Genomic DNA, 14,299 nt, shown 5'->3' on the forward strand with positions numbered 1-14,299 from the left:
ACAGACTGTCCTCCTTGTTGTCTCTTGGAGATGGCCTTTTCCTCTTTGCGGAGATCATGCCAATGGTATCTCCAGCCATCGGGACCATCCAAATTGAATTTCTTTTCATCACTGAAAATTACCCGCCGCCATTCCTCCTTCCACGCCATGTGCATCTTGACCCAGCACACGCGACGCTCCTTGTGTTGTACTGTGAGTTGTGGCTGTCGTTTGGCCTTGCGATATCGGATACGATTGCTGCGTTTCACAGCCCGTGATAGCGTTGATTGATGCACATACATATGAGGATCACGAGCCAACTGTCTGAGGGATGTTTCACCAGCAGCCAGCTTCCTCAGGACGTCACGTTCCTGTCGGGGAGTCAATTTCCGCGGCCTTCCCGGCGCTTTCATTCCATGCCTGTCTCCAAGTTTTAGGAAATTGTTCACCACACAGGCGCTGCGACAAATTCGGCGTGCAATCTCGTTCGAAGACACTCACTCTTCCTTATATGCCAAAATCTGCCCCTTTTCAATTTCCGACAATCCTGCTCGATGGCCCATTCTGCACCTTCATCAATGCTGTCGTACTCCTCAACAGGGCATGAATACCTCGCGATCTGCACGCTAGCTGCAACAACGCCATCCATCTGTAGCCACTGGCAGCGACATCTACTCAGGTAACCGCACTCCGTTCTTATCATTTTGCAACGCTCTTTTGACTTCGACCTTGCCTGCTGTTACACATACACGTCTCCCTGAACAGTACCTCTTTCTCATAACATGCTTTTTTTCTCGCCTTGTAATCAAGGGGTCCCAGGTTCGATACCCGGTGGAGGCATATAGTGGTTCGGATCTCACTTTACACTGTAGGTCCAGTCCCGATTAGCCTTACTGTGCATAAAGTGGACTCAAAACACTAAATCAACCAACCAACCAACCATAACATGCATTCCTCTCTCTGTCGGTTTGCATCACTTTCGTTTCCTGTTTCCTTTTCGTTCCCACGATATGTTCAAATTCCCTACCGTTCTTATCATTTTGCAACGCACCTTATTTTAACTGTTTACCTAATCTGACCTAAACTAACCTAACCTCACCGTGAATGGTTTGTGGGGCTATGCGTGAATGGTTTGTGGGGCACCGTAAAAAAATGTCAGTAAATAATGAGCAATCGTGAATTGTCACGGACCCGCTTTTTTTTTGGAAATTCCACACGTGAGCGCCAAATTTTAACTTCATTCGTGATTAGGAGCCCTAAGTTAGTGAGTATGCGAAATATGGACGAAATTGGAGAAGGGGCCGGTGTTGTAAAATCATACCAAAAAGGTTCTGTATCATGAATTTTTGATGATTAGTGATTAGTGATTGCTGCTGCAACTCTTTTTACCACCAATACCGAACTTAACAAAGTCCACCATGGTTTTACCATGTCGCGTACCGATAACAATCGATAAGATTTTGAAGGTTCGAGAAATCGTATTTCATTCCACATAATGGTCGTACATCGATTGTGTCGTCTGGCCTACGTGCAAATAATGATGTTTGTCAATGGCGCAAGACTTTGATTGAGGATTAGGGTTAGATTTGAATTTCAAGTCCGTATGAATTAATGTTATGAATCGTGATATTAAATTTTAGTGAACTTATCGTAAAAATGGCTGGGTATGATTTGAAGAACGAGGAAGAAGTCAAACAGTTCTTAGAAAATCTAGCAATCGAATATAGATTTGGATGTTACAGTGAAAAGAAAGCAGAAGGTCAGTATTTTAATGTCTATATATTACTTGAAATGTATCTTGTTTGGTTATAGACCCTGCCCAAGGACAGGGCGAGCCCTAGGTAGGTGCGGGACCTATAACAGAAGTTTTTGAGAGGTCTGAAAATATTGAGATTTTTGTTCCTTAGTCTGTAGTAAAGGTTACCAATACAAATCATAAACAATTAATTTAAGGGCCGTTGCCCCACTGTACCCCTCGAAAATTGATTTTTTTTATTAATCGACAGATTTCGATGTTTACATGGGTAAATGTTTACTAGGAGCGAATTTACAATATAGAGAAAGTCTCCAATTTTGTTAATTTTCGGTATACTAACTAATTTTGACCTCCTAATCACGAATCTGGGTAACAGTTTCATGCATCGGAGACACATTTAAATCTGATATTTTGTCTTTCTCGTGGTTTGTACTTACCAATTATGTATTGCGGAACATAGTGGAAGGTGTCAATATGCTTTTTGCACGAAAACAAACACTTTTTCTGCTAAAATAAACCATTTTCCTTAATGCTACGGAAAGCACGTCACGGTGCGATATCGCTTGCTTTGCGAGGTACTAGTTTACTATCCTTCGGACAGATTTCTTCATTTCTACAGAAGAAACTACTTACCATAATAAGTTCCTGTAGTAATGTCTAACATCTGGAAGGTGTTTTGTGTGATGTGGGAATGTTTCATAGTGGAAATTCAACCATTGACGCATAGCCCCACGAACCATTTCCGGTAAGGTTAGGTTAGGTAGGGTCACAATAGGATACAATAGTTAAAAATTGGTTTCGAAAAAAATATGCATAGCCCCACACACCATTCTCGCATAGCCCCACGAACCATTGACACATAGCCTCACAAACCATTTGCGGAAACGTACGTTCTTCAGTTACAAAAACACTTTTTAAAAAAAAAAAAAAATGATCAAAAAAACTTGAATACATGTTAAAAATGATCCGCGAAGCAGATAGGTAAGAACAAATGTCAAAAATTGACGAAACTCAGAAGTTATAGGTGTTCGAAGGATAGTAAACGGTAAGAATTTACAATAGAGAAAGTCTCCAATTTCGTTAATTTTCGGTATACTATTTTCGGTATATTAACTAATTTTGGCCTCCTAATCACGAATCTGTTGTAAAAAACCGGGGGTCACGTCTGGAAATTGTACCTTTTGATGAAAAATTGTTTGTTAGCGCCAAAAAACATCCACGGGTAGCCCCACAAACCACTGACGTTAGCCCCAAAAACCATCCACGGGTAGCCCCACAAACCATTCACACGAGGTTAGGTTAGGCCTATTAGGTTAGGTTCCATTAGCACTCATTTCACCCCTAAATTCATCGAAAATATAGGGATCGTACTAGAATTGATCATAAATCATTTTCTTGTAAAACAACGGCGTGGTTGGACACAATGACAGGAGATTACATTTTTGTTCGTAAAACTACGCATATACACCTATATATATAAAAAATTCAATCGGCTTTTTTTCAAATTTTCATACGTAACCCCCGGTTTTTTTCAACAGATTCGGGTAACAGTTTCATGCATCGGAGACACATTTCTTCAATTTTACACAAGAAACTACTTACGGAAATGAGTTTCTCCAAGGTTTACAACCTCCGTCGATATATATTCTTCCTAAAACTTCATCCTACAATGCAGCAGAACAATAAATAATCACTTTTCATGTAATAATATTGCGCATTTTGTGAAAATCGACATCATCATGCCGTTGTTTCCAAGATGTACCTGCAGATGGCTCTAGCGTCGGAAGTCACGCGATCTCGCTAGTGGAATCAGGGTTTCCAAACACGTGATTTTTTTCGAGAAACGCGATTTTTTTTCTTCGAGAAACGCGCGGTTTTTTGTCGAGAAAGGAAAATGGTTTTTCGATGAATTTAGGGGTGAAATGGGTGCTAATGGAACCTAACCTAACAGGCCTAACCTAACCTTGTGTGAATGGTTCGTGGGGCTACCCGTGGATGGTTTTTGGGGCTAACGTCAATGGTTTTTGGGGCTAACGTGAATGGTTTGTGGGGCTATCCGTGGATGGTTTTTGGGGCTAACGTCAATGGTTTTTGGGGCTAGCGTCAATGGTTTGTGGGGCTACCCGTGCATGGTTTTTGATCCCCGGTTTTTTACAACTTTCATGCACAATAGAGTTGGAAACATTGATATTCGAAAACAAAAGAAGCGTTACAATTCGCAAAGGGTAAATGTTTACTATCCTTCGGACACCTATAACTTCTGAGTTTCGTCAATTATTGACATTTCTACTTACCTGTCTGCTTCGCGGATCATTTTTTAACGTGTATTCTAGTTTTTTTTTATCATTTTTATTTTTTTTAAAGTGTTTTTGTAACTGAAGGATGTAAGTTTCCGCAAATGGTTTGTGGGGCTATGAGAGTATGGTGTGTGGGGCTACGCATATTTTTTTCGAAACCAATTTTTAACTATTGTAACCTATTGTGACCCTACCTAACCTAACCTTACTGGAAATGGTTCGTGGAGCTATGTATGAATGGTTCGTGGGGCAATGCGTCAATGGTTGAATTTCCGCTATGAAAGATTCCCACATCACACAAAACACCTTCCAGATATTAGACAATACTACAGGAACATATGGTACTAGTTTACTATCCTTCGGACAGATTTCTTCATTTCTACAGAAGAAACTACTTACCATAATAAGTTCCTGTAGTAATGTCTAACATCTGGAAGGTGTTTTGTGTGATGTGGGAATGTTTCATAGTGGAAATTCAACCATTGACGCATAGCCCCACGAACCATTTCCAGTAAGGTTAGGTTAGGTAGGGTCACAATAGGTTACAATAGTTAAAAATTGGTTTCGAAAAAAATATGCGTAGCCCCACACACCATACTCTCATAGCCCCACAAACCATTTGCGGAAACTTACATCCTTCAGTTACAAAAACACTTTAAAAAAAATAAAAATGATAAAAAAAAACTAGAATACACGTTAAAAAATGATCCGCGAAGCAGACAGGTAAGTAGAAATGTCAATAATTGACGAAACTCAGAAGTTATAGGTGTCCGAAGGATAGTAAACATTTACCGATCGTCCTTCTTTCGCTTGCTTAAGACACAATATGTGGGTACAGCTACAGTACCATCGATGATTAGTGTGTATACAGAAGGTTGTAAACCTTCTTAACCGAAAAATGCCCCACGAACCATTCACGGATAGCCCCAAAAACCATTCCCTGATAGCTCCACAAACTATTCACGGTAATGTTAGGTTTGGTTAGATTAGGCAAACATAGTTAAAATTTGGGGTCGTAGTAATATCGGGAATGTATATTTCATTTTATCATCATCTTGGAAAACAAGTGTGTTGTTGAAAACACTGAGAGGACGTTACGTCATCAACATCCGGTTTACGTTTAGCAAGCGAGGAACAGGAACTGCATTTGTGCGTCGGAGAAATATTTTTCGTGAAAAACACAAGATTTTCGGCTCCAGTAGATTCTACGATGACAGAAAATACCTCTAGGAAGTATCCAAATGCTAAAAGAACTCATTCCAGTAAGTACTTTCTTGTGTAAAAATGAAGAAATCCGTTATTCCGATCAACAACTGTTACCAAAAACAGTTTGTATGCACACACAGAGGTGCCGTTTACCTACTGTACCCTCTCGAGAATTACATCGATTTTTTTTTTAATCACCAGATTTCATTGTCTTACGTAATGTAAAAGTGATTCCAGCGTTAGGAAGGCACATATAACTGAGATATTTGATCCCAAAGAATAGCCCACGTAAGTTGAAACCTACAATTTCTGAGTACTTTCGCCACTTTTTTGTTAGTAAAAACTGTTTGTATGTACACTAAAATAGTAGCGGTATAATTACAGAATACCGGGAGTATCTCTCATTGCTTTCAAATTTGGTATACTCACTAATTTTGACCTCAAAATTACGAATCTGCAGTTAAAAATTGGCGTTCACGTCTACAAAATGTGAAATACCGTGCATACATTACCTGCTGTCCATTCCATGGAGCATTGTTTTACATGTGACAATATGGCATCTTAAGTAAATGTCGAAAACATACTTGCCCCACGAACCATACATGTTAGGTTAGGTTAGGTAAGCATAGTTAAAATTGAGGGTATTCATAAACATAGTTTTTGAACGCTAATCATTGCAAAAAATTGTTGTTATCTTCATAAATCACCGATGTTCACTTCATTCACGGACACCCTTATTTCTACTTATTTCGTATTTTCTAGACGTGACCGCCAATTTTTAACTGCAGATTTGTGATTAGGATGCCGAATTTGAAAGTAATCTGAGATACTTCCGGTATTCTGCAATTGCTCCAAAATAGCAAAAGAACACGTCGAAAATCACTATCAGTAGGCCCTACCAAATCTAACAATCCTAACCTAGCTACAAAGAATTATAGCTGCTGTTGTGGAAAGTCGTTTTGGGTGCTATTCACTTGCGCAAAGCCTTCGAGCTGTTCTACTACATGGTAAGGTAACAAGCTAAGGTAAAATACTTACTTTACTTCACAATAACACATTTCTGGAAGCTAAAAGTCAACTGAAATTGTTCATAAACAATAATATCTTCATAAACCATGCAAGATATTTCACTTTTTGTAAGGGGTACAGAGGGTCAAGGTACCCACACAAATAGCAAATGAACACATCGAAAATAACTATCAGTCCTAAACTTAATCTAACCACATAAAATTGTGGAATGTTGTGTTGGCTCCACTTGTGTGAAGCCTTTGGACTCTTCTGCTTTGCAGTAAGGTAACAGACGTTCTTTACGTCACAGTAATACATTTCTGTGAGCTAAAAACAACTGTAAACGTTTATAAACAACAAAATATTTCACTTTCTTGAGGGTTACATAGGGTCAAGGGTACCTTAATTTATACAGTGTCAGCCATGGAGCAGCGGGGCGCGGGCAAATTGGATTCCACATCCACGTAACTGCAACCTCTAGCTATGCAATGAAGTAAACTCGTACAATTACATTGACAGTTACAATTAAAATGAGAACATACCTTGTTACAAGAGGTGTTGGAAATGATGTCCTCTTGGATCCCCACATTATGGCATATTTATAGGCAATTTTGACTAACACGAATCAGTTCCTCTTCTGAAATTGCTTCAATTTCTCTCCTGATATTCTTTCAATTCTTTTAATGTATGTCTTCAGGTTCGAAAGCTTGGTAGCTCGCCATGCAAATGTCATGAAAATGTGTTTCTTGTGCAAGGCACTGGAGGGATTTTTGAGGACTATGTTTCAATCATGCTCCAACTTGTCGTAAGCACATACTATGTTACCCTTTGCTTCTTATCAAGAACAGACCCTGTTTCCATAAATTTGTTCACAAGTATCTGAACACTGTCTCTGTGTGAAGCTGAGACATCTGGGAATTCGGCTGCAAAACTCATTCTAACTTCCCTAAAAGAATTCGTAATTATGTAAGAGTCGTACATAAAAAATCATTCTTGTAAATTGTACGGATAGTGTGGCATTTTTAGACTGTAGAAAAGCACCAGTAATATGCATAATAAAACAAAACAATCTAAAACATTTGTTAACACCTTAACACTTAACATACACATAAAAATTGGACACCACCTATCTGGATACTGAAGCACTGACACATCCAGTGCCAAGGTCAGCATACAACTGTGGGACTAAATGCTGTCAGATGCGCTCTTACTTCCTGGCGTGTTAGTTGCTGCTCCACGGCCACCTCTACCGGGAAAGGAAATGTATATTTAGTATATTATTTTTATTATTTTCTAGATCAATAACCAGGACATGTTGGAGGTTAAAACCGAGAATTATGAATGGCTAATAATAACCGTTTCCACATCATTGTTTCTCTGAATTTCCGACACACCACTGGTTCATTCATTCTTTATCAAATATAATTAACGTCACTGGACTACCATTATATTTTATTACAGAAGTGGATATGTTCAGTATATATCAGAGTGGCAATTTAATCATATCTAATGTTCTCTTGTGTTTGTTTTTCATTGAATTCTGACAGTGTAGTGAATTTCGCATACAATAGTATTTTCACTTCATGATTTCATTCTATAATTAAAGGAATAGTACATATTCATGCATGTCCGCAGGATTTTTTCCAGGGAGGGGCAAGCAAAGTAATTTTTTTTTCAAGGGAGCAAAGGAGGTATATTTTTCCCCATAATAGTGATGGCCTCCTCAAAAAACACTATCTCAGTCTGAAATTATCATGTTCCTTCAACAAATTTATAATAAACATAAATTACTGTGACATTCATTTTCAAGGGGGAGGGGTGGCCCCACCTTGCCCTCCCTTCCAGACGTACATGTGCATATTACTTGACCAGAAAGTAAATATGGGAAGTGGGCACTAATCCAAATGCAACTAAAACTGAAATAGTTGCAGATTTAGGCATCACTTATGCAACACTTTGTATTAAATTAAAAGAAATTCTATTATAGACGAATTTTTGAAATTGGGTAGTAAATCAACAAAAAACAGTCGACAATAAGAGGGAAGATTTGGAAAAAGCACTTCTTACCTGTATTTAAGAATCAAAATTTTAGATTCGCTGACAGAAATAACCTGTATTACATATATCATACAATTACAGTATTTTAATAATGATTTGGCATGGTATCTAAATATCATTTGTGAGTAATTCTCAGTTATATGTATTATTTTCACTTCGTCTTGACATATGTATAACTCAGGTTCAACTGTACAGGGTGCCCGAAAAGTCCTGTACCATAGGCAAAATCATAGTATTTGTTCAATATGCTCTCCGTTGAGTTCCACACATGTTTGTAGGCGTAATAATAAATTGTTGAGCGCACAGGGGAGCCACATAAACCGTACTTTTGAATTTGTCCAGCAATCGTCCCACGGTGGTGTGGGATACCGGTTGTTTGGATGGCGTCGATTGAATTCACTGCCATCATCTCAGTTTGAGTAACCTTCACGCCTATGTAGCAGTATTATTTCCACTTTGTCCTGCGACAGCATCATTCCCTACAACAAAAGAATGATCAAAAATATTTTTTACCATTTTGCCTATGGTGCGGGACTTTTGGACACCCTGAGTACTACAATAATATCAGTATTGATTGTTTCAGCTGTGCTTAACATAAAATGTTGTAATGATAAGTTGGTGTATGATGTCTCTGTATTTACAGTCTGCCATCTGCTTGGAGACTACTTGGAGGCCATAAAGAAGGACTTCTCAAAAGCATCAAAAGTGTATAGAACAAACTGTGATGACTATGGCTTTGCAAGAAGCTGCTACAAATTTGGAAATTATTCCTTTATTGGAAAAGGTGTGAAGGAGGATAAAGAATCTGCATTCAAATATTATAAGAAAGGGTGTGAGATCGGAATGCCGGACTCGTGCCTAAATGCAGGACTCATGTGTGTGTCAAATAGCTCACTCTTCAAATCGTCCAGAAACTACACACAGGGGCTTGAACTATTGGAACGAAGCTGTCAGGGCAACAATGCTTTCGGTTGTTATTACATTAGTGGAATGTTTATATCGGGTATAAAGGACGCGTTCGAAAAGGACATGGTCAAAGCGCATAAATATGCCTTAAAGGCTTGTGAACTAGGAAACATGTTTGCCTGTGCGAACCTTAGTCAGATGTACCGGAAAGGTGATGGGGTGGAAAAGGATGAGGAACTTGCAAAGAAGTACAAAAAGAAAGCAATTGAGATGCAGGAGGAAATTAAAAATCCACTTCCCACACTTACGTTTCAAGAAGGAGAGAACAAAATGTAGTGTTACTTAATAGATGTAGTATATGTCTTGCGTGGAAGTAGGACAGAGAATGTAATTTAATGTGTGTTACAATGTTCTTTTTGAGTTTTATTTATTTGTTGATGTGTTGTGTAGAATGATACAAGTACTGATGAATTGCACAAGGTGTATTTGTAGTGTGTTTTGTAATAAGAGCTAGTACGATAGTCTTATTCATGTTATTACATGCTTACAGGAGTGAAACGATTGGGCCCTTGACCAACCATACTCCTCGTGAAAACATTTTTTATAAATTTATGGATTTGTGTGTTTTATTAGTTTGATGTACTTTATTTCATAGTAAATTTAATGTATAAAATATTGGTTAAAGTTCCAATTGTTTAATGATTTTTTCGAATTTTCATAGAAAGGTGAAGTATTGCAGAATTGAAGAAATTATTGTTACAGTAAATTTGAAGCTTGGTGAAAGTAATTACAGCTTTTTGGGGTTCTAAAAAGTTCAATTTATCAGCAAAAGAAAAATACATATAAAGTAACTTGCAAGCATCTGCGCTTCCCATCGACAAGGCCTTTTTTGTTCAGAGAAGAAAGAGAAAATATAGCAGAATAGTGGAAGTAATTGTGAAAGTCTTATTTGTTCATCTGCAAAAAGAAAATACAGTAAGGTACTTTACGCAAATATTCCCACTTCTCATTGACATTCCACAGACAACTGCTGACACGAGGCTCGAATTGTTGTCGTGTTTGATGCCGAGTTGTTGAAAGCATGTAGGGAAAATATTGTAATGCTAAGAGCCCTAAACTTGGCCTGCCTAAACTAACCACGAAAAGCATTTAGAGACGTTATTTGTATACTAAGACTAACATAACTACACTCAAGGGGCTTGGATCTGATACCCGGTGAAGGTACATAGTGGTTCAGATCCTGCTTTAAAGTGTAGGTCCAGTCCCGATTTGCTTATCTATACATAAAGAGGACTTAAAACGAAAACTCAAACTCAACATACATTTGCACCCCGCACATGCAACCTTGATAGCAGCAACAGTCCATAACCAAGACGACGAGAAACAAATGGTTAGTTGCAAGAGAAGAATCATATAGGAGTATACAAAGTGAAAAAACATTCTCGAACAAACAAGCATTAAGTATTGCTAGAATTCCAAAGTAGAAAGTGAACCATAAAACAAAGTTTATTGCTTGTTTTGGTTAATATGAAGTTGTAGGCAACATCTCGTTTGATGGTGTTTTGGATTGTCATGTTGGGTGCTATATTCACTTCACTTTAGGCCAACCTCCTTCAGGTTAAGGTAACCGAAGTACTATACTTCACAATAACTAATCTCCATGAGCTAATACAACAGAACATTCATAAACAACATAATCTTCGTAAACTATTCACAATTTTTTACTTTCTACCAGGGGTATAGAGGGTCAAGGGTACCAAATTATTGAGGCGATATATTTGATATCCTAGTTTTCATGAAGAATCATACGAAGAATCATCTGAATTGGTTATTGATTAATAAATTGTTGTTTGAAGTCCACTTTATGCACAGTAAGGCTAATCGGGACTGGACCTACAGTTTAAAGTGGGATCCGAACCACTGTGCCATGTGCCTCCACCAAGTGTCGAACCCGGGACCCCTTAATTACAAGGCAACAACGCTACCACCGCCATCGGGGAGGCCCTGAATTGGTTATTATTAGCCATATTATATTATATTTCATTGATTTTCAAAGACCCATATTCGATCCCTACTTACAATGCAAGCTATGAAGGCAGAGGCTCCAGGTGTGAACCGCCCTCAGGCATGTGTGCATCAGTGTGTTTGTGAAATCACCCATTTGTTAAGATCATCATTCATTATCATTGCAATTAACCCACGGGAAAAGCAACATATAATAACCAAATTTTAAGGCAGCCTAATACTTAGCGAGTACATGTTTGAACTCACTGTTGTAAGATTAACAAATGGTAGTAAATTGTTTTAATTATATAATAACTAAGGACCTGTTTTTCAAATTCCAGTTAATCTTTTTATTAACTTGATTGATTTTGTTTATTTTACTTGGCTGTTCTGCCATTTTTGGCTAATGGCAAAGATGAGTGATGATGATATGATGAAATTGATGAAAGGACGCTCCCAAAGAACACCCGTTCCCAAGCAAGGAATTGAACCTGGGACCCCTGGCATCATACGTGACTGCAAGCTTTGCACCATCTTTGACCCCTACCAATCCCCCTTTTTTCTGTGCATGTTTGTTGCTCGAGAGGGAAAAAAACAACTTTCTAGTCAGCATGCTTTGTAGGGGCAAAGATGGAAAGATATACTCAAAAATGCTAACTATGTGGTGGAGTGATACGCACAGTGTGCTATCATACCAGGGATCCTGGGTTCGAATCCTAGCCTTTGCGTGGGTGTTCTTTGCGAGTGTCCCTTCATCAATTTCATGATATCACTCTGCTTCATAGTCACAATTAGCCAAAAGTGGTAGAAAAGTGACATACATAAAATAAACGGATATAACCAATCAATCAATGCACTCAAAATGTTTTTGTTGGTATATCTTGAAGCCATATAGTATGCATCATTTACTGACAGGAGTGGCATAAGCTTTTGTACACCCGGCTTACATTATGTTTCAAATTGGGATCATCATCAATGCCTACCTCTTATTAAAACATTAAAATACTGACCAAGGCAGAACTTATAGTATAAAAAATATATACACTAAAAGGGTAGCGTTTCCACCCTCTAAGAGGGTCTTTTTCAGACGAATATTCACAATAGATCAGCCTGGTAAATGTCTGTTATATCGGAGACACATTTCTTAATTTTTACAGAAGAAACTACTTACGGAAATTATTTTCTGTAGCATTTTGAAAGTTCGTGGAGGGATTTCCTCGCCTTAGAATGCTGCAGAACAAGAAATAAGCACTTTGGATATAATAAACTTGCATTTTGTGCAAAGCGACAACATTATGCCGTTGTTTCCATTATGTACCTGCCGATGGCGCAAGCGTCGAAAGTCACGTGGTCTCGCCAGTGTTTCCAAACGTGTCTTTTTGTATGAGAATTTTTTTAAACTATGCTAACCTTACCTTGCCAGAAATGGTTCTTGGGGCTATCGTGAATGATTTTTGGGGCTATCCGTCAATGGTTCGTGGGGCTATCGTGAATGGTTTTTGGACCTATCCGTCAATGGTTCATGGGGCTATCCATCAATGGTTTTTGGAGCTATCCGTCAATGGTTTGTGGGGCTATCGTGAATGGTTTTTTGGGCTGTCCGTCAGTGGTTTGTGGGGCTATCGTGAATGGTTTTTTGGGCTGTCCGTCAATGGTTTGTGGGGCTATCGTGAATGGTTTTTGGGCTATCCGTCAATGGTTTGTGATGACATAATGAACACGAAAGTAGGTATTTTTCGGTTAAGGAGGTTGAAACACTGCATACCCACTCCAAATCGACAAAACACAAGCACGAAGTGCGATGATCCACAGCTGTGCTCACCATATTGTATGTTCCGCAACGGAAGAAAGGAACCAAAAGAAATACTCGTAATGTGAAAAATCGAAGTTATTTTCATGTAAAAAGCATAATGTCACCTTCAACTATGTTCTTCAATACACAATTGGTAAGTACGAACCATCCGAAACACAAAATATCCGATTTTAATGTGTGTCCGATATAACAGACATTTACCGATCCTTTAACAGGGTCTTCTTCAGATGAATATTCACAATAGATTTTTAGTGTATATATTTTTTGTACTATAAATTCTGCTTTTGTCAGTATTTTAATGTTTTATTAACATGGAAGCAAGGGTTAACAGTACTACCTCTTATATGCAGTGTTTTTCTTATTCATGGAATCAGTTATGGACAAATCCTTTAACTTGGGTCTACTCATGCTCTTGTTCTTTTGAATCAGTGTGGGTGTTTTGTGAGTGTCCCTTGATCTGTTTCATCACCTGGGGCTCCCTGAAGGCATAGTGGTAACGTCATTGTCTTGTTATCAAGGGGTCCCAGTTTGATATCAGCTAGACACACGCAGTGTTCCAAATTCCACTTTAAACTGTAGGTCCAGTCCCAATCAATGAACTTGAAACAAAATCTCGAGACTCATTTCAACCTATTTCATGTACTCGCCATTCATCCTCATGATCAAAGTCATCCAGAAGTGGCGGAAATGCAAAATACAAACAATTATGATGTACTCATACATGTTTTCTGGTTAATGTTACATACACTTTTTGGTTGCTGGTGTTGAACAAATATTGTGTGCCTTTCACCCAACAAAAAGCTGTGTGGCATTCCCTATCCCTCATAGGGCTATGCTGTATTAATTTTATTTTGGGTTTTTATATGAGAATTAAACATGTTTATTTCATGGAAACTTGAATCTTTGGATACTTCGAATGTTTGTAATGAATTCTTGTACCAGCAGGAATGAAAATAAAAGTAACAAGATTTTAAGTGTAAGTCAGCTAATGTTGATGTACAGGCAGTTCATCAATAAATAAAACTAAAAGAAATAACTGTGTTTTAGTTATGAGTTCAGTATTATTATTAGTAGGGCTGAGCCTATACCACTTTAAACTGATGCCGATACTTGAAAATTGCAATAATTAAAATTTGTTCAAAATATTGATCAATATTGATGTGTAAATATTCTTCTCCAATTATATGTATCACTTTACTAAGAAATTTGCTTTAGAATATTCAAAAATTGCATCAAAATTATGTAATCACAAAGTAGAGTTTTTTTTGCAGC

General features: G+C 38.1%; 1 protein-coding gene across 1 annotated transcript; it reads left to right on the forward strand.

The window, feature by feature from the left end:
* Positions 1-1,463: 1,463 nt before the first annotated feature.
* Positions 1,464-14,023, forward strand: Coa7 (Cytochrome c oxidase assembly factor 7). The gene is made up of 2 exons (XM_083132081.1): positions 1,464-1,738; positions 8,948-14,023. The coding sequence occupies exons 1-2, from the start codon at positions 1,636-1,638 to the stop codon at positions 9,544-9,546; spliced, it is 702 nt and encodes a 233-aa protein (XP_082988207.1). The 5' UTR covers positions 1,464-1,635; the 3' UTR covers positions 9,547-14,023.
* Positions 14,024-14,299: the final 276 nt, after the last annotated feature.

Source organism: Lepisma saccharinum, chromosome 12 (assembly GCF_977018435.1).
Source record: "Lepisma saccharinum chromosome 12, izLepSacc3.1, whole genome shotgun sequence".
NCBI classification, from domain to species: Eukaryota; Metazoa; Arthropoda; class Insecta; order Zygentoma; family Lepismatidae; genus Lepisma; species Lepisma saccharinum.

What these genes read in the sequence shown, in the direction of transcription:
- Coa7 (XM_083132081.1), top strand. Translation starts at nt 1,636, where the DNA reads ATGGCTGGGTATGATTTGAAGAACGAGGAAGAAGTCAAACAGTTCTTA. An exon ending in CAGTGAAAAGAAAGCAGAAG is followed by an intron (nt 1,739 to 8,947) that starts GTCAGTATTTTA and finishes CTGTATTTACAG; the next exon opens with TCTGCCATCTGCTTGGAGAC.